This window comes from Cyphomyrmex costatus, unplaced genomic scaffold (genome assembly GCF_001594065.2).
Source record: "Cyphomyrmex costatus isolate MS0001 unplaced genomic scaffold, Ccosl1.0 scaffold1053, whole genome shotgun sequence".
In the NCBI taxonomy this organism is placed as follows: domain Eukaryota; kingdom Metazoa; phylum Arthropoda; class Insecta; order Hymenoptera; family Formicidae; genus Cyphomyrmex; species Cyphomyrmex costatus.
In genome coordinates this window covers 312734-333956 of record NW_017275012.1, presented here as the reverse complement: position 1 = coordinate 333956, position 21223 = coordinate 312734, and the positions used below count along the sequence as shown (strand labels likewise).

General features: G+C 38.8%; 1 protein-coding gene across 2 annotated transcripts in view; it reads left to right on the top strand.

The window, feature by feature from the left end:
- The window catches only part of LOC108774466 (acid sphingomyelinase-like phosphodiesterase 3a), a 42615-nt gene extending 22475 nt beyond the window's left edge, over positions 1-20140 (top strand). Inside the window, exons 2-11 of one of the 2 annotated variants that reach the window (XM_018540582.1) lie at positions 1664-1737; positions 3464-3535; positions 4669-4837; positions 6770-6975; positions 7848-8044; positions 15192-15372; positions 15834-15943; positions 16080-16255; positions 17146-17277; positions 19619-20140. In XM_018540582.1, the coding sequence (XP_018396084.1) occupies positions 1680-1737; positions 3464-3535; positions 4669-4837; positions 6770-6975; positions 7848-8044; positions 15192-15372; positions 15834-15943; positions 16080-16255; positions 17146-17277; positions 19619-19739 (1422 nt within the window). In that variant the 5' untranslated portion in view covers positions 1664-1679 and the 3' untranslated portion in view covers positions 19740-20140. The remainder of the gene's footprint in view (positions 1-1663; positions 1738-3463; positions 3536-4668; positions 4838-6769; positions 6976-7847; positions 8045-15191; positions 15373-15833; positions 15944-16079; positions 16256-17145; positions 17278-19618) is intronic. The other variant, XM_018540592.1, reaches the window with a different exon arrangement.
- The last annotated feature ends 1083 nt before the right edge of the window (positions 20141-21223 follow it).

Below are 21223 nucleotides of genomic sequence, written 5' to 3'. Positions count from 1 at the left end.
AAGCGTGAATGGGCCGCAGCCAAAATATCTATAGCAATTCTGTGAAATGACGAGATCGGGAAACTCAGGGTAGAAAATCTGGCGTTAAAAATATTACGAAAAATCGATGATTGCGAATTTGCAAATAAAAGATTTTCCACCGCAAAATAAAGTCTCTAATGAAATATGTATGAAACTCTAATAACGTTATTACGGCAAAAGAGATGAAAATATTAATGCAATTTGCAGGAGAAGGAGCTGCACGTGCACGCGAAAAGAGAGAGAGAGAGAGATGAAAGTATTAATACAGTTTTACGAAAAGAGAAGTTTGCACGTGCACTTTGAAGAATGCTTTTCACTGAAGTATCTAAAATTTTAACTTTACAAGTCTGTGAAAATAATTTTGTTTGACCATCCAAATAATTATGTTGGACGTTCAAACTAATTTTTTGCACCACATTTTTTGCGGCATCGTTAATCACGCTTGAAATTACTAAAATTATTTCAATGCTCCGACATAATTATTTTCAGCTCTCTGTCTCTAGCTTAAATCTTTAGATACTTGGGAGTAAAACCGTTCTTTCCATGTATAGTCACATATTAATTAATTCACGTATAGTTCTGATGTCAGAGATATTACATTGCTGCGAGTAATAGAAACCTCGTAATGCCCGTGATGAGTTCAGCCATATGGGAAATATTCATGCGCAAGATGCTTGAGTAACGTGTCGCTTCACTGCTCGCGAGGCAATTGTCGTCGAATTAAAACCGAAATTAGCGCTTGTTTATCACTCGCCGCAGTGTCATTTATCTTGAATATTTACGTTTCGCTGGGAACGAACACGACGCGCACTGCATTAATTATACGCAGCGGTTCGTCACATATTTTTCCGAAAATAATGAATTTCATACGTCCGACGCGTAAACGCTATTTGATTTTGAGTCCCATCCTGTCGATTTTTACGAGAGGAGTCCCGGTACGCGCGGTGCATAACCGCTTGATAGTTTGATTTGTAACAAGAGAAGCACGCGGGAGTAGCCTGTTTTTTTGCGCAAAACGTCAAAAGCCAACAAATTTGTTGATATTGGCCGGCAACGCTCTTTGCGACGTCAAATGTATAGATCAACAAATCTTTTTTCTATCGGCCGTATCTAAAAGTGTACAGCACATGATTGAAATTATTGAGCGCGAGAGTAAATAAAGCCCGGAACGGCATTGCCGCGATTGCAAATTTCCACGGGACGTGGAATTGATTTTCCCCACTCTCGTATGTCTTGGAAATAGGAGCCGGAGAAAAATCCGGATCAGATCCAAATTCGGTGCGTTCACGTGAGTGCGGGGGCGCGCAAAATTATCCGTGGCCGTACTATCCGACATTAATGGCCGACCTATTTGCATATCGCGTTTTAAATTGCGCGAAACGTTATTCCGCCTTAATACCACGCCGAGAGGGGACGTATATATATACTTATCATCTTTTATGACTCCGAGAATATCCAGTTTGTCGGAAATACTCTATCTCTCGTAGCCGGGAGTTCTTAGCTGCAATCTCGCGCGAGCGAAGTGGACTCGTGGCGCGCAATCGCGCAAACAAAGCCGTCCCGCGCCGTCTTGGCTCTTATCACCGATGCCGATCGTCGACATTCGGTTTCTGTGGCGCTCAAACGCAGTTTGTAATTACAGGTGCGATTCCGGAAAGATGATACGCGACTACCTGATACTGCTCTCATGGCTCTGCGCGGTGCAAGGGAAGATAGGTAAGTACTGCACGTCCCGTAAACTCTGTATTGGCGAATTCCGCCAGAGTATCCGTAATACCTCGTTTACTTGTGAGGCACGCACGTTATACTTCCTTACGTACTGGTAAATGTAATTTTTTATCTTGTACAAAAAGAAATTATGCGGCGGTTATTATAGTTCATCCGATTGCCTTCAGGCGCAATCTGACGTTTATGCGCCGCCGGAATATCCACCTCGCGGCGGCGTAGCTTTCTTAAAAGAAAAACTCCGCAGTACATATAATATAATAGGCAAGAAATAACGGCGCAGATTCAGAGCGATAGTGTAGAGAGTCTCAATATGAAAGTGTACCTCAAATCCATAGTTATACTCGATTTTTGTTAATACAATTGTACATACACCGAGATGATGCAGATGAATTTTTCTATTTTATTCTCTCCTCCATAAAAAGATATTGAAATAAAGTAACCAGAAAGTAAATGATTTTTTTGAAATATTTTATATTCTGATTCTTTCTCTCTGACATATTTTGATGTGAAATTTAAAATATTTTATAAAAGATTTATTTTTTTGATTATCTTATTTTAATACATTTATGCACAGTTTAATAAAATGAATTAATTATTGATGTAAAATTGTTTCTAAGCTGTTACACGTTACATGATTATAATAACAAAAAAATGTCAACAGAAAGAATATATAAGAAGATAGTACTTATTGAACTATATTTAAATTTCTTTTATTCTTTTATTCCATAAGTTTGTATATCTTTAACAGAGAACAAGAGATATTAAGTTACAGTTCTGTGACCTATCCTGTATAATCTCTCTTTTATGCATAATAATATTTCAAATATTTTTATATTAATTATTATAATTCTTGTAGAAACAATTTTGATTACTTTTTAGAGACAATTAAACATTGCGTTCGTTAATGCATCGAAAAAGAAACATAAAATTCCATTTAAAATTGAAATTGCAATATTAAACACAATAACATTTATAACATTAATAAAAATACAAGAAATAAAACTAATATAAGAAGTAGAGCTTATAATATTTATGTAATGTGTCGCGCTGTGTGTGACACTTTTCTTATACATTTTATCTATTAGCGTTTTTCTCTCCAAATACATAATCAGCTAAATTTCATGAAACTTTGTATGCGGTTTACTGACGAAAAAGCAAAATTTCCATTCGCTAAACGAATTTCGCTATATGCAGCATTTTCTCGTGTAGATACGCAAATATGATCTCTATGTTTATTTGTGACAATGGAAATGCAGCAATGGTGTGAGATGTATTTTTCCATATCTACAGCAACGAAAATTGGACTCACCGATATGATACTGGTTTTAATCCCTGGGATATTTCGACAAGGTTATACGTACTGATAGCTAAATTTTACGGGAGGGAAGTAAAAACCTGTTTATTTAAAAGAACATAAAAATGACAAGCTTTTTGAAGGTATAAATTAAGCCTCTTAATAACAGTAATACATATTCGAAATTTTTCCCTATTTTGCACTGACAAATAAGTTATTTTTATTTCGTGCCATTCGTTATTACTTTTTCGAAATATACGATTTGACTGAAGCCAGGAAGTGTTTAACCGTGTTAAGCGCCAAAATACATATTGATTTGATATTGAAATTTTTGCAACATATTTGTGGCGCTCTTTATAATCTCGTATTTTCTTATATTTTCCATTAATTCTGGTCGGGATAAAATTTTCTATTTTGCAGGATATTTCTGGCATATCACCGATATTCATTACGACCCAAAATATGCCGTGCAAGGAAATGCACCTAATACCAGTAAGTTAACGCGCGTTGTTTGTAATGTTTAAAATCTTTAAAATTTTGCAAAGTGAAGAAAGTCAAAACTGATTGGGAGAATAACTTTATGACGATATGGATTAGAATATTTTTAGAATTTTTTTTTATTGTGTTCTACATGGTTTTCGAAAAAAATGGTTTGCATGTACTCGCTGATTCGTTCAATATACGGCCACAGTTACGGCGCCGTGCCGGGAGTCGATCACGTAATTGTTAGAGAGCTTTTTCTTTTATCTCATCCAGTTTTTCATATCTCATACGATCACTCACGTGAATCTCATCCTATCAAATTTCATCGTTTCACCTCGGTTGGGTTACGTGACCACGATTTCGCGAAATTCGCGTGAATATTTTCACTTTTTACATTTTTGCTCTTAGAGAAAATATATGTGATCGACCTGCCCGTTGCGAAATCCGAACCTTGGTGTTCTCACCTAGTATCGGTGTTGCCAGATGCCCCGAGGTATAAACTTTCCCAAGCGTTTCATGAAAATTTCCCTCCAACTTATTAGTATTTTGTGAAAATTTACACAAAACTTCATAATTTTTGAAACTTTTCTATTGAATAGCAGTTTTCTCTTTTTTTTTGTTTTTGTTTTTGAAAGAAAAAGCTTGCATGGAATTTTTTTCCAATTGTTTTTTCAGCATGCGACGAACTGGTTTGCAGCCGAGCTTTAATGAATATACACGCTTTCTCGAATCGTTATACATTTCATTTTCCTACGATCGCATGAGCGAATTATTATCATTCCTCTAATAGGACGGTAGACTGTTATTTACTGGTCTACACGCGCGCGGGTATTTACCGATCATTCTAGAACTTAGCGTGCTTGGCTGGCACGATATCTGCACGAAATAGCATAGCGGCTTGAATTACCCCACCCTTTCGTTTATCCGACTCGCCACCATCTTAGGCCTCGTGTCGTACGAACGTTAGCGAGGTACAAACTAAATAGTGAGCGAATAAGCCTGCATGGCCATTCTGTCACGCGGGGTGCATTTTTTATTTCACTAGTTCCCACGATCATCACTGCTTTTTCCCTCGCAGCCCTTCCATTTGTCGCTTCTCGATAGTCTCTCATGCGCGGACTCCATTTACCGTCGTGTTCCAGAGTGCTGGAACATGAGAAACATCGTCGATGGCGGACGTATGAGGCTCGACAGAAAACTGGCGGGCAAGTTTGGCGACTACAGCTGCGACTCGCCCTGGGCTCTGATCGAATCGGCAGCACGGGCGATGAGATCGAAGCATGGCGATATCGAGTTTGTCCTGTGGACGGGGTATGTCGAACTATCGTATAATTGTCGGTTAATGTGGTTCAATACGTACGCGAATTGTACAGTGACATCCAAATGGATTCTCATGAACGATAATCTGTTTTTTTTTTTTTTATTCTTTTTCATGAATATACGATAATTGATGTACCATTATGATTGAGATACAATATATTGATAATAGGGGCTATTTATTAACCAATAATTCGTATTAATATCTTTCTGCTTCGAGTTTCATATTGAAATATTATACAAGGATATTTTATTATTGTTATTATTATTATTATTATTATTATTTTTAAGAGCCCTTTTTCATTTGATTATTTTCGGTAATATTATTATTATTGTTTCCATTGCAAATCATTATCGTTGTTGTCATTATTACTAATTTATGTTATGTATTTGAAATTTATGAAAATATTCAGAGCTTTTATAATAGTCAAACGATATACGACCTGCTATCGTTAATAACGATTGTTGTTGTTAAATGAATCATTAACGTATTGTAATTTATTCATGAGATCTCATTTATTATCAATGAAATTATAAACAAGATCCAGTTTGGGGAACGGCAACTTGTTAATTCAGTTAATAACGCGATTATTATGTGTTGAATATATTACCGTTAAATAAATTTACTTTACGAACGATTTACTAGTTGGAAGTGCACGACTTCCAATTAATTACCGGAAGCGAGGAGTACCGTTGACCAGTACAAATATTACGTTCACGACCGATGACTTTCTTCACTTATGTAACACCCATCCCTTCATTGCGATTATTATTACAAGAAATACAGACGTAAATGTTAAAATATTGATATAATATGAAATTTCTATTTCCGAAAAGTTTCGAAATATCATGAATTTCAAATTCGTCATATATTAATGTTAATACATTTCGACATATTGAACTCGCGCGCTTCGATTTCGAACTAAATTCCATTCATATTAATCTTGTATACGTAATCATATTCTATTTAGAGATTACTATAAATTACTTGTTTTCTGTTAGTTTTCTGCTTGCAATAAATAATATGATATCTCGGAGCAAAAATATAATTTGTCAAATTAGTTTTTAAGGAAAACGATATATAAAACTTTATTTTTTTCCAATTCTATAATTATAATATATATTTATACTATTAATATAATAGTGTAAATTGACCAGAGAAATGAACAAGTATGTATATTATAAATAATTAAATACAGAGTATAAATAAGCAATATACTAAAAACAAGAACAATTTCGTATTTGAGTTACCTTCAATTAAGATATAAGTAATAAGAAAAATAATTTAACAATATTTAATTATATATTCTAAAAATCTTAACCCAACAAAATTCATATCCAACGTTAAAATAATTAGGTTCTCAGGTAAAAATTACAAAAGTCAACAAAAATCATACAAATGATCGAAGAAGGAATAATAAAAAATAATATAAAAATAGTTTAATATAAACAATACACATGTATTTCCTTGATAGTCATAGTAATTTGAAAGCAGATCTATTTATAAAGAACATTCTGTATATTTATAATTTCTTATTTATAAATTCCTTCCTAGCTTTTAGAACGCGTGTCATTTATATTCTGTCACGTCAGTTTTCCTCCATTTCCGTCAGCGAGGCGTCGGTGCTTAATCAGTTATCGTTAATATAACAATTATCAGCGTCTCGCTTCGGTGACAATTCGCACGTCTCATTTCGTCGTTGAGGTTGTACCGCATTGCGCTTCATCTCGCGTGTCGACGGGGCGCGACACGACGACGCGACGCGACGCGTCGCGACGCGGCGCAACGAGACGCGTCCTTATCCGGCGACATTTCCTCTTCCTCGCTGTATTTATCGACGATAATCACCGGCGCTCGCGTTGTAATCCCCGAGTGCGAGCGTTCTATGTAACTAGGACTAACGAGGCTGTAACTACTTGTTGCAGTGACGCGCTGACGCGCAATGCCGGCATGAACGCCGAGCTGCGTCTGCAGTGTTTGCGGAATTTGACCGAACTGTTGCACCGCACGTTTAAAGGACAATTCGTGTTCCCCGCGCTCGGCCACGAAGATATAGGCCTGAATTACACCCAGCTCGCGTCTGTCTGGCAAAACTGGCTGCCACCGGAAGCGGTGGATACTTTTGTAAAGGGTAAGTAGGCAAATGCTGTCACGCGCGGTCCTCAAAACGATGAACGATACGAAATAAATGTTTAAAACGGATTGAAGTATCGATGGAAGATGTTAATTATTGAATTACGACAAATTAATTCTTAAATACCATTTCACGAGAGTAACGCTGGATCACATGTTCGAATGTTAATTTTCATAAAAATGGACATCGTTTATTTGTTACAATGAAATAATTAAAAAATTGTCATTTACAGAAAAAGAGTGGAAACATCGAGACAAAAAAATATATTCTAAAAATATGTACTTTTAATTTTTTTTTAACCAGTTGTTACTTCAAACTTACATTTTGAAATTAATGTTACAAAATTGTAATGATTTCTACAACATTCAAATTCATTTTCTAGAAAAATATGTTTCTCTTTATTGTAACAAATATTGTAAAATTTTTTTCAAAGTGCCAGATATTAAGAAACACCACGGTATCATGCAAATGTATTTTTATTAATAAAAAAAAGGTTATAAATAATGATAGAAAAAAAAACATTGAAAAAAGACCGAACATGCCATTTAATGACGACGTATTTTACAATCGGTTAGATCTTTAGCTAATCTTTGCAATATGTATGTATATCGATAATATCATACATTTATTATTGTGCCGTAATGTATTAAAATTCAAAAAGAGGCATCTTACGGTCCCGAGAGATGCATAAATGATCAGCGAACGGGTTTCGAGGCCGCTCTTTGATTCGAAACGCGCGCAACGGGTCGATGCAACATTTATGGATGCCCTCTCCCTCTGAAAATGTTACGGCACAAAGTAAGCTTATTGGCGGGCATAAATTCGCCCCGGCTTTACCGCCACACGGCACTATTCAAAATTTGTTGCAGCTGGCTACTATACGATCGAGCAACGTTCGAAAAAATATCGGATCGTCTTCCTTAATACGAATTTGTGGCTGAACCCGGTCGACAGCCGTATGCTGCATCGCTCTGGGAGCAGTACGGTCGATAACACGCAGGATCCCTTCGGCCAATGGTCCTGGTTCCAGTCGGTCCTCGAGAATGCGCGGAAGAAAAAGGAGACGGTAGGTTGTTACTCCGACGATATATGATATTATTTGGTCCTCTGAGCTATTATACTGCCGTCGGAGACGCATTGCTTTCTTTCTGTTGTTGTATCGCGCTCTCTTTCGTCGCCGATGTACACGACGATAGTAAATAATTCGCGGCATCGCCGTATCGATAAACAATTTTATGGATTTTTGTCGAATAAAGAAATACTGCGGAAAATGATAAAGGCACGCCTGACGGTTTGATAGAGAGCTAGATGGAGGATAGGATTTAAAGTCGAGGATGTGAGTGAAAATCGTGGATACGGCACTAATTCAACCCGGATCGATTCCTATTTGGATAGTCCCGTCGGAATAATGGAATTTTTCATCTTTTAATGTAAGTGTCGCGTTATTTTGCCAGTGATATCGATTTTCGGCACCATTGAACTCTTCAGCATACGTGGGAACTAAATTAAGTGGAAATATTCTATGAGACTATCTTCGTATGTAACTCGATTCGAAACGAATATTGGACGCCGGCGATAAAGGACGCGCTGAAATTTCTCGTTGAGCCGCGCACATATATATTTGCGTGCGTGCATGCGCGTATCTGTCCCGTGCAGATTGTATGTAAAAAGATAATATAGAACAAAAGAATTTTTACGTGCTATCAGTTGTCTCGGATCGATGAAAACGACAGGTATCTCAGAGCGGAGATGTCGAGTTGTCCGCTATTATGACATGCGCAAGTAAATTAAGTTCTTTCTAATAAAGCAAATCATCGATAAACCTGTGGACACGAATTTTAACGCGAAACTTGATTGAATAAATGGCCGTTTAATCGTTGAAAATGTACTGTAATTCGGTACCAGATATATGCACTCTCTCTCACTCTAATCCATAATATTACACATTTTGAAACACACGTTAATTCATGCACTTCTAGATATTCGTACGTCAAGAGTCGTTACCAGAATTACATTTGATAGTTCAGCTTTTGTAAAAATTAATACGTACTTGAAAGATAAAATATAATATTAAAAAATATTGTTTAATGAACAAGAGAGGTCTTGTACGGTATTAAATTAATCGTTAAAAGTAAAATTTTAGACTTTTAACTAGCAATATATGAATGAAAAAACATAACAGTTTGTATTGATTTCTTTCCAAATGTCGCGCGTCAATATCATAAAATCGTGTAATTGTGTTACGTTACTTCTGTGTGTGCGTACATTTATAAACTCTTATTAATTGACCGTATTGATTAAATTCAGTCTATACATATAAAATGCCACGATTATTAAACGAGTGTTAGCGCAGAAGAACACGGTAAAGTTATATATATGCTAATGAAATTGAGATATTTTTTCTCAGGATGCATGCGTTATTGTTGTCTATCACAAAGAAACTCGCGTCAAACAACCGGTGCAAATAACACAAAAAGAGGGCGGGGAGTAGCAGTTCTTTGCACATCCAATAACTTATCGAATAGATTTTTAATCAGCGCCGCGGGCGGCTTGTTTTACACGAAACTTCGTCGGCGCACGAATATTCGATACGAACTTTCGTCCGATCTAAAAAAAGCGCCCTCGTCAAGTCACTCACTGCACGATCGCGCTTATTGGAAAGCACGTTTCACGGGAACTTTCCTCTGGGGAGATTAATATCAGAAGTCGCGAATCTCGTGCGCGCAATGTCGCGCCATTCAATATCTTACTTTACCGCGAAATATCCCGCTGTCCAATAACGTTACACCGCAATTTTTTAAAATAAAGCCCGCACTTTATCTCCCCCCCGCGCCTGCACTTAATCCCGCTGATGCATTTTGATTGATAAATTGGCAGATTGACTTAACGATGTCGCAGGGATTGACTTAACGGTATATAACAACAGTTTTGCACCTACAGTTATAATATCGCTCTACATCAGGTGCGCAAACAATTCCTCGCGATTACTCGTCAAGCTCGCCAGACATCGTAGAATTATGGCAAGTGTTTCACCGGGTAAATATGCACGTATAAAACATTCTCCGCGTATCTCGCGTGTCACACGACAAGTTGAGTAATTGAAGGGTTGTACCCATGTAAAAGGTATTACTCAGCTTCACAGTTTATTGTTTCGCGAAAAGCGTAGAAAGCCCAGGTTACTGGGGCGACATTGGGGAAAATTTAAGGTGACGGTATTACCCTCGTCTCACTTTACCGTGCAACGAGATCTGTTTTTCTTCTCCTTCTCTTTCCTTTATTTTAAGAATAAGATATACGATATAGAGGTATACGGTCGACAATTGCACGAGCAATGAAAAGATCGCGTATATGAACGCGTTTCGCGCTGCTCGCGTCTGTCGTATTAAAGCGCCAAAGTGACACAGACGTGATCGCCAAGGAGATAAATTTTAATGAAATAAATTCCCGTAGAGCATACGAAGCGGATAAAATCCCGCTGATCGGGCTTCAATGGGATGTATGATTTATCAGACGAGCTGGTTTGTAGTCATCATTTTCATTGCTTCTTGTTTACGCGCTTATAAATTATCTACCGTGTGAGTAGATACATTCGCTGAACTGACAGCTGACACACGCACATCGCGATTCTCATGATTACGTTTTGGTTAATTATTAGCTAGCTTATTAGCTCTTATACCGACGTACATCAATGAATTTAGTTTAAGAAGACTCTTGAGTGGAAATTTATAATAGTACATATATAGTAGCTAACCGGATATCCTCGTAGGAAGATGGAGCAAATTGTATAATTTCCATCGAAGATTCGAATGCAAATCGCACAAGAGAGGGTCCCTCTCTATTCCCGAATACAATTTCTCTGGGATTTCCGTTTTCGACGTATTGCGCTTTCTCTCTCGTACGATTCGCGTCATAAAGCGCGATGACAAATCATAGGTAATGCCCATTACGCCCGGGGATCGTTGCGAGAGCCAACGAGATGAGGGAAAGAGAGAGAGAGGGAGGGAGGAGGACCGATCGCAAAATCCTCTTCGATCAGCGAGGCAATTAATTCGGCGCACTCGCTTCGCGAAAGCTACGTCGCGATGGCCCCGGTATCGCGCGAGCGAGCGAACGGAAATCTTCCGAGTCGGGACCTATCGAATATCGCGGTTCCCGGGGTTATCGGTTATCGATTACGCCGCGGGGCGTGTAGTAGAACGAGTTCGACATACGCGAGGGAGATCCTTCACGCGACCGAGATGGCACGACCGACGATAAATTATGGAGGGACTTGGTATTCCATACATGGGCCCGCAAGAGGAGACCCCGTCCATATACGTAAACCGTTGCACGCCACCGCCATTGATCCCGATCGTATTAACCGAGCGGCGAGCGCAACCAAAAGGGAGAGAGAGAGAGAGAGAGAGAGAGAGCCGCGCCGTCGCGTTCATACACGTCACTATCGGCGCATTCACCTACGTGCACGTTCGAAAAGGCAACCCTGTTACCCCGCGATGCATAACCAGCCACCCCGGCTGGCTCGCGTATGAAGAGTGACATTATTTTTCAGTGTACCTTCGACTACGTGTGCAATAAAACTCGGCGTAAATTTTTGATTCCATATGGCCAAAAGTCAGAAATTATTCGTGGAATTTACTATGGCAAACTGAATCCCACTGTATATTTCAAACTGAACGTGGTTATATATATATACACCCTCGTATTATATTTATATATATATAAAAAAAATGTGGTTTCTAATTGTTGTTATCCCCACGAATTCGCATATCCACCCGTTCCCGAGTTGCGCTATTTTTACCACAGGACTACAGGACTACGATTTGTTCATTAATCTTTGACCGACTGACAAGTTTCGAGAAATCCTCTGGGAATTTTGTAATGTTTTTGTAAGTTTTTTTAAATAAACATAAAGTTGATATTAAAGGAACATTCACAACTTTATGTGAGTAATAATGTATCATCTGACGGGTTTTGATAAACCAACTGGGTTCTTTGTCCGATAGCCATACACGATACTCCACAAACTCCCGGGAGACTCTTAAAGCCTTTCTCTCTCTCTCCCCGTTTCTCCCTTTCCTTCTCTAGCTTTTTCTTTTCCTTTCTTCTCGGAAAGCTCTTAATGCGGATCAACGAGCGTAGAAGCAAAATAGCTGTCCTCTTGAAAAGCGATGAAATGACCAGTAGGGTAATAACAATCGGAAAATGTAGCGAGCACGGCTCGTTGGTCGCGACTCTGATAACCAGCAATAATTTTCTCCGGTCCTCCCGCGTCGCCCTCTTATCCTCCGGTTTCTCCTGCTCCTCGATGCTCGCTCGATCGCACCGCGGACGCACTCCCCGGGGATTTCCGGAGAAGAATTCTCGGAAAGTCTTGTACGTCCTTATGTGTGCCCGGATAAAAAGAGCGCGCTGAGACGTGGACGGGAAGAAAGGGAACGCGGTGAGGGGTGGGTTGTTCCCAGGGTTCCGAGATAGAAATCCGATTTTCCGTGGACAGATATAATCCCGCGCCGCCGCTGCCGTTTCACAAACGGTCCGAGTGGGCTTCTCGATCCCGACATTCCCATATAGAGACCGGGGACGATGTCGTGGCAAACGGTAAACGGACGGGCATCATCCTATAGAGGAGAGCTCGGCGGCACAGGACAGGGCGAGGGGGGCAGGGAGGAGAGACGGGGGAAACGAATCGATCGTTCCCGACGTCGGACGGATAATGCGATTACAAATTACGAGTCGTTTAAGAGCGTCAGCGGCAAAACTGACCAATCAGCGATCCATTGTAGCCCGGTCCAATTCGTTCGTGCCTCCCTTGAATGGCAGCCGTGATTCCTGCACCTTCGGCAAAAGGCCCTCGGCGGCAATTTAAAATCGACGTCTGTGCGCTTTTCACGCGATATTTTTCAATCTCCGCGGCGTCGACGATTCGGTTGTTTGCGGAGAGCGCGCTTTTTGCATCTCTCCGTCGCATGGACGCGCGTTTTTGCGTTTATTTCCCGCGGACCGCAACGCGCGCGCGGCGCGGCGACGATTCCCCACATAATTCCGAACGCGTCACTTTCTCATTCAACCGCATTCGTTACGGTTACCATTTTACCTTTCAAAGGAGGCTGTCTTTTCCCCCACGGCGCGATTTCACGAGAAAGAATCTCTGCGAATGAAAAATGTATCTCTCTTCAGTTATTCACTTAACGAGCTTTGTTCCACCTGTGTTTACTATATTTTGGTTTGAAATGATCCTACGGGAATATCACCGTGGCTCAATCCGAATCAATGTATTCCGATTCATCATAGATACACTTTTGTCAATGATCATTGTTAATGTTATCAATATTTCTGTTGTTGTTGAGAATAGTAGATGCACTTTCGTTGAGATCGTTATTACACATTAAATAATTAAGAAGGGTATATACATTTCATGATCGTTAAAATAAATTGGTATCAACGATTTCAAATAAAGTAAAATTTTTAATAAAGTTAATAATAAGGTGACACAGTTTTCAGATAATTTCGGCCAATTAAGAAAATAGTTCTCGTTAGCTTTAATACGTTTTCCGATTGTTCTTCGCGGATATCTCCTCGACAGTCACGGACATATCTGGCTACTTTTTCAATCAGAGGTCTCCGACGCTCGGCGCCAACTTCTGCGTCAATTTGCGTTTCGAACCGGTGGGACTAATTTCGCGTACGTGTCCGATTAGATATCAGGTCCTTCGTATCTCCAATCCTCCGTCGTCGCGACCGACACCACGATCGAACGAGCATATGTGTGTGTGTGTGTGTGTGTGGGTGTGTGGCTGCTGTGTGCACGTAGCGCTTGCCATCCGCGAGTGACTGGCCGGTTTGCTGATGCTAACGAGACTTCCTGCGTCCCGAGAGACACATTGCGTAGCCACGTACGTGATTTACCCTAGAGCGTCTGTTTAACCGGGACGCAGTCACGCGACATAACTAAGGATATCTCCATTGAATGAGAATGCTTCCGTTCTTTAGCATCGGACGAGAGTTGTCGATATTTACTACCCGAGGCAATTCTCGGCAGTTCTTTTTTTTTTCGCAGTCAATAAATTATTCTATCATAAATTTACGACATTATCGTTATTATTAAGTTTCCTATCGACATTGTGTGGCACAAGTTTACTTTAACCAAGGTACATATTTCCGATTTTATCATATATCAGAGCATGTGTATGTAAGTACATACCATATGTGCATATTGGTTTCTCTATGATAAAAATAAACTTTGTAGAGTTCGCAACATGATAATAATAGAGAACAAATATTTATCTTTTATTTTTACTTTATCTATATATAAAACGTACTTTACTAAATGTAAATTCCAATAATAATTGTAATTTAACTATCGTCGTGATATATTTTTTTATCACTGTAATTTGTATTATTTATAAATACTTAGATTGATTTTACTTTTAAAATACTACAAATCTACTTTGCATTCTTCGATTATATATAAGCAAATATCTACATTTAAATCTAAAACATTTTGTTTATTTGTACGTATTTGAAATTTATTAGAAGGCGATGTTTTTATTTTTATGCAATGCATTTGGATGCAACTTTGTTTAGAACGCGAGATAACGTTCTATAATAAAAGCTTTAAAAATGTCAAATATAAATTGGGATAGCATATTATTACACAAAACCATACACAATCGATACTTATAATAATCTCTAAAACTTTTAAAATAAAGAGTAAAATCTCATTCTCAAAATTAAGTCAGTTTTTTCAAGATTGATTCAAATTTCACTTTTAGGATGAAATTCTACTCTAAAGAATTTGGGAAGAGCATATAAGTATATTTTAATGCTAACAAATAAATACATTAACATTGAATAATGAACATCGAATATCGAACTGTCAGATCTCGATAGGTAGATTTTTTTTCATGTCACAATAAAGTTTTTTTATATACATACATATGATAGAAAAATTAAATAATGAATTTTTAAGAAAAATTTATCGCGACGTGAAAGTGTACATTGCATCAGAAAGTGTATCCTCACATCAAGTAACGCGACTCGTCAAAGGTCAATCTAACGCGGGAAACATCGGACAGTATCGGAATACATGGAGTTTTCATGAATAGATATTAAGGTGGAACACAGATAACGAAACATCGAACCGACCTAACTATGCAGATTCCTCGAAATATCGATGTTCGATGATCATTCCTATTCTGCTCTGTAACGGTCAGGTGTACATAGTCGGCCACACACCGCCAGGGGTGGACGATCACGAAAGCGGCGCCGCGGCGCTCAATGAGAGACACAACACGAAGTATCTGCAGGTAGTGCGACTCTACTCGGACATCATCCGGGGACAGTTCTTTGGCCACTGGCATTCGGATACATTCCGCGTGATATACAGCGACACAGGTATGTTACAGCAAATTGTCAGGACTTATTTACAAACAGTAGTTACAAAGAGTAGTAAATCCTGATGCCTACATGTAGCTAGTGGTGCTAGTACAACTAGATAATATTTCTCTCGAATATGACAATTTCCTGACACGATACAAATCGTGCTGGGACTATTTATCTTTATTTCTTTTTTGGTCTTGTAATCTAGGATGAAACAACTTTTATCTTCGATACCGTTTTTTTTTTCTTTTCAGAGTAGATTGTTGAACCCCGTGTCTTTTTCCCTTTGATAGTTGACAGAAGGAGGGGGTGGGATCGATTCCTCAGACAAATTATTTCACAGTATATTTGCCGTCTCTTTACACCGCACTAGTTTAGATAAACGTACTCGCTTTATCAGCTTTGACCTGAATTTTATTAATACTTGTAACGCACGATTAATTATTCGGTGAAACGATACTCGTCGTATTGAACAGGTCTGCCCGTATCCTGGATAATGATGGCTCCCAGCGTAACGCCGAGCACCGTCGGGGGGCCCAACAACCCGGGTTTGCGACTCTACAAGTTCGAAACTAACACCGGACAGGTAGGTGGTATGGCGGGCGCGTATACATTCTCAATATTATCGCGGGGTTTCCGTAACGGGAACGCTCTATTTGCGCGACGTACCAATTTCAAAAGGGACGCAGAAATGTAGTACCTGTGTGTTGCACGCTGCGCAGATTCTGGATTACACGCAGTACTATCTTAATCTGCCCGAAGCGAATTCAATCGGCAAAGCGAACTGGGTAGTCGAGTACTCGTTGCTCGACTATTATGAGCTAGACGAGATAACGGCGATCACTCTTCACGATCTGGCGGACCGGTTTACGCAGTCGAATGATTACGCCTTCGTCAGGTATGTATGCGATGAAGTGAATCGATCGATCCGCGTTCGCGGATAATTTAGCCCTAAAACCATAATAGCGCACCCCGCTAATTACTGGCCTCGATTACTTGGCCTTAAGCCGCTGGTCTCGTGTCGACGTACATTCTTTCTGCCTCAGTTTAATCAATAGATACGATGTGGACGTAAGACAAATAGTGATCGTTTAAAAATACCATTTATATTGTCAAGATGCTAATCGCGATCTTTAAGAAAAGAATCAACTCGGGGATTATACGTTTGTGTTACGCGCGATCATCCATTTATTAGAGACTTTCTACAATATATAAGCCATTATTTAGACTTTAAGTCTTAAGTCGTAAGAAATTCACTATCATAGTCGATTATACGTATAATCGATTATGACTGGCCAATTTCTTACGACTTTAAGACTTAAATCTAAAAGATAAGAGGCTCCCAACAATAATCATTCTTTTCACATTCGACTTTGGCTTTTATTGTTGAAAGCCTCTTATCTCTTCCGTATAGGACGTGTCGCATAAATGCCAGTCGAAATATCTCAATAGGTGTTTAATGCTGACGTGTGGAATGTGGTTGAGCGTCGACGATCGTGCGAGATATCGATGCCCATGGTTGAGGATTAATAATTGCCGCGTTTCTCCGTGAGCCAGCAATTATATCTCACGGTAATACCTGACTCTGGCCCGGCGACATTGTGATAACTGTCTACCCCTTTTCGAGACGCGCGCGCCATTACGATGCTAATAACAGTCCTGATACCCGACCACTCTCTCGCGTTTCTCCTAATGCACAAGCTCGGTCGCTCGGTCTGTGTATATTATCCTACCTCGCACACTCCATGCAAGCGCGCGCGTGTGTGTGTATGTTCTGTGTTCCCACAGGTATTACGCGGCCAACACGGTCTCACTGCCGCGCGAGGTGGAGCAAATCTGGGGCTGTGGCGGTCCTCTCAACGGAGTCTGTGCGCTGCATCATTACTGCACTGTGACGAGGCTAAATCCCGAGTCCTACAGGTATACTTGAGCCTTAAGTAAGCGACTCGCGAAAATAATCGAGTGTTTCCAAAATTTCTAGAAATTATTTAGAAGCTTCTTATTTCAGAAATATATATCGCTTGTTATCCTCTCTCCTGCTAAATTTGTATGTTTTTAATAACGGAAATTTATTTTGTACACGTATACATGTCAGCATTCCAGTTCTCCACTATTTTATTATATTATAAAAACTTTTATGTAATATAATAAAACACTTGATCAATTTCGTGAGTAACTGCAATTGTGCGTTTCGTGAGCGTGGAGGTTACGATAAAAGTGTACTTCAATCTACCGTTTAGACGTAAGTAAAAGCGATTTCAAACCTGGATCGATCGTGCAATATACGCCGAGAAAATTGCATTATCACGAAAATATATTCGTGATATCGACAAGCTTATTTCACGAGAACGATATTAAATTTCTCTCGCAAAACAAAATTGAAGGTATAATTTTTTTTTTTTTTTACGAAACATTTTATTTTGAAATAAATCTATATCTTGAATTTATTTCTTATTTACAATATGTATGTAACATTTTGATTAATTTTAACAACTAATTAAATTCAATATTTGAATAACCAATTATCATAAATTTTCACGTGGGAAAATTTAATTTGATCGCTTCTGCTATTTCAAAAACGCAGCAGGATACAATCGTCCAGATGATGCCTCATGAAACTTGGTATCCATTGAGAGTAGGTTCTCGATGTTCGTCGTTAATTGGTTACGTATACGTGAAGTGAATACCTATTAGATCAGAGTACTCTGTAGTGCAACATATCGCGCGTATTCTGCTATCTAAAGTATTAGCATTGTTTCAAGAGAAAAGCGAAGGAAGTTTGGAAAATTTTGTCAATGAAAACTTTTTCCTTTGAATTAATTGTGCAATATTTACGTAGTTCAAATATTTTTTAAAGTAATTATAAATATAAATAGAGAACAGAGAAATCGACAATGACTAACAATTTGTCGAGACAATTAGCGAGAAGTTGACAATTTGTCGTTTATTAGAATAAATCCTTTTGGCACAAAATTGTTAGGTATAATAGACAAACCTATATGATCTTTCCTTATATATTATATTTATCAACAATTGATATATTGTAAATCATTTCATTGAGAAAATTCACATTACGGTTTCAAAAGATACTTTATTTAATAATCGATGTACTTTTTCATTTTCCAAAGTATATATATTAAAAGCTTGACATATTAAAACAGCAGAGGAGATATAAAGGTTCGACGCCGAAAGAGTTGTCTCGACAGTTTGAAATTTCAAAGTAGAACAAGAGTCAGTAATACACATAACGGGTTAGATAAATGTCGGCGTGAAGACGGATATAAATGGAAAGACGGATAGAGAGGGATTACTGCACTTTTCAATATTCGCAAAGCGGCACGAGACGTTTTCGTAAATTAAGCACCGTGAAAGCTCCCGTAGTTTAAAAGCGTCATGTAATCTTGCAAAGTCTTGGAGGAGTCTCAAAGAATCCAAAGATTTCAGAGAATCCTCGGCGAGATGGCTTTAGCGTGGTAATGTTTCGAAGTTGGGAGCAATTTCGTATTAGCCAGTAATGTTGTAACACCTTACGACCGACTGCTACTGCAAAAATAATACGAACGTACGCACCAGACAGATTTTTAAAGAAATTTCGCGCGAATCTTCTTTAACGTACACTCGGAGCGAGGAAAATGTATTATGCATCGAGCAAAACGGTGTCGGAGAAATATATTATTGATGGAGAATAAGAAATGTCTTTTTTTTTTTTTTTTCATCGAAACGACTTCGAGTTGACAAATCGCGCAAGAAGATAACAGAAATGTAAACGTCGAGAGTGCTTAATGCATACTCCGAGTCGCCAGCCTATTTTTGTCCCCCTATAATTTTCGAAGCCAAGTCGTAAAACTGCTCAATCCTTGCCAAGTACGGTGAAGAAGCGAAATCTATCGAATATGTAAATACATTTCATTTGAAAGGACAAAAGAAATTTATCAAAAAATTGCGACACGGGGGAATAGGAAAAATATCATTGTTATTTTTAAATGCCCATATTATTTTTCGTATTCTTTTAACCGTATTCACGTGACCGTGATTTTAATTTAAAATAAACTGAGGCGAAAGGCAAGCTCGAATGATATAGTTACGAAAAGAATGCGAGGTATTTCACATTTTTACACTAATTGTAAAAAATTTCCAACAATCTAACCTAAAGTAGTATTTCTCTCCTCCATAAATAATCTCTCGACAAATTGTCGAAACTTTTTACATTGTTTTATCCTGGAAGATATCTTGTACATGCATGTATGTTACGCTCACACAGGGAGTGCTATTCGTCCTACGCTTACGCCCTGGCGTCCGCGGGACACTCTACCGTGCGCCTCTACTTTGCGTTGCACCTGCTAGTCCTGCTGATTTGCGCCGAGGTTCTGAACGACCGGTAGGATGAGCGAGACCAAAGGACTCCTGATAACGCGGGTCGTAAACCCGCGCATCGGCCCTCCACAACGACGGTCCGCGTCTTTACTCTGGCAGAATCCGATCGAGACGCACCATCGATCGGCCACGGATCGGATCGGTCTAGGAGTGGTCTACGAATTAAGGCGAACGCGTCTAGCGATACGGCATTACGCCGCCCGGTGTGTCATCTACTTTGTCTATGTCTCTGTCGTGTCTCCGTCTTCTCCTTGTCGCGCCACCGAAATTGTTCAGGCGCGCTCTTGTTCCGTCGTGTTTGGTGTTGCGTGTGTTCGCCCGTACACGTTTTCATGTGAGGCTGTAAAATCCGAATTCCGGAAGAGATATTCAACAGATATCCAGAATGCTCGGACGCTGCCTCAATTCAGCTTTGAAATTGAGAAATCCGAATAATTCGGGTAATACGATTATTCGAATAATTCCAGTAATTTGGACAATTCGGATAAGTCGGATAATTTGAGTAATTTGAATAATTCGTATACTAAAATAATTCAAATAATATTTGAATTAGAAAACGGTAAATAACAATTCACTATACTTCTTGCTTTCTCTCTCTCTCTTTCTCTCTCTCTCTCAAATAAATATAAATTCCAAATTTGTACAAGAATCTATTACTAAAATTAATCAAAGGGCTTAGAGAAAAAAATCGATTGAGATATAATTTTTAAAATACATGATTATTTTAATAGATAATATAAAATCAGACGCCATTTTCAAGTATTCAAATATTCTGAATCCGAAACCTCTTATTCGCATTTATCCGAAATATCCGAATAATGAGGGGAAGATTGGATTACTTGGCTAACTCGACAAACTTGCTAATAATTCTTTATAAATCAATCGTTAACAAAATATAAATCACTAGATATATAAATCTCAAGAAGTTATCTCGAGAAAGATTAGTTTTTAATTTCTTAGTAAATCGATTGTTAGTTTAATTATTAAAATTTTTCTTACTTTTCTTTATCGCTGTTACATTACGACACAGATTTACGAATTATTGAACATTTTCATTAGCGGTATTAAGTATATTTTAATACCGTGACGTTCTTACAACAATTTTATAGAGCATGTAATACAATTTTGCACAGAAACGAAAAGATCTAAACATCCAGAATTATGAGCAACATGTCATCCGAGATGCAGTCTTCCTTATAATACCTGAACAATTATCCAAATATTTACAGTCTTAAGTTGCAAGTTACTCACGTGAGAGTAACTTGCCGCGTTTCTTCGGCGCGGCTGCGGCTGCCGTTACAAAAAAGAGGGCAAAAAAAAACAAGGGAAAAGAAAGTAGGAATCGCGTCGAAACCATTCCTTTCGTCTTTGTCCGCAAGTTTCGCGAGCTCTCGAGTGTAAACCACCACCGATCGACATAGCGTCCCGCCCAGCGCGGCAATCCGAACGTTTCGCGATCGCGAACGGTACGGAGGCTGCAACAACTGGCCTT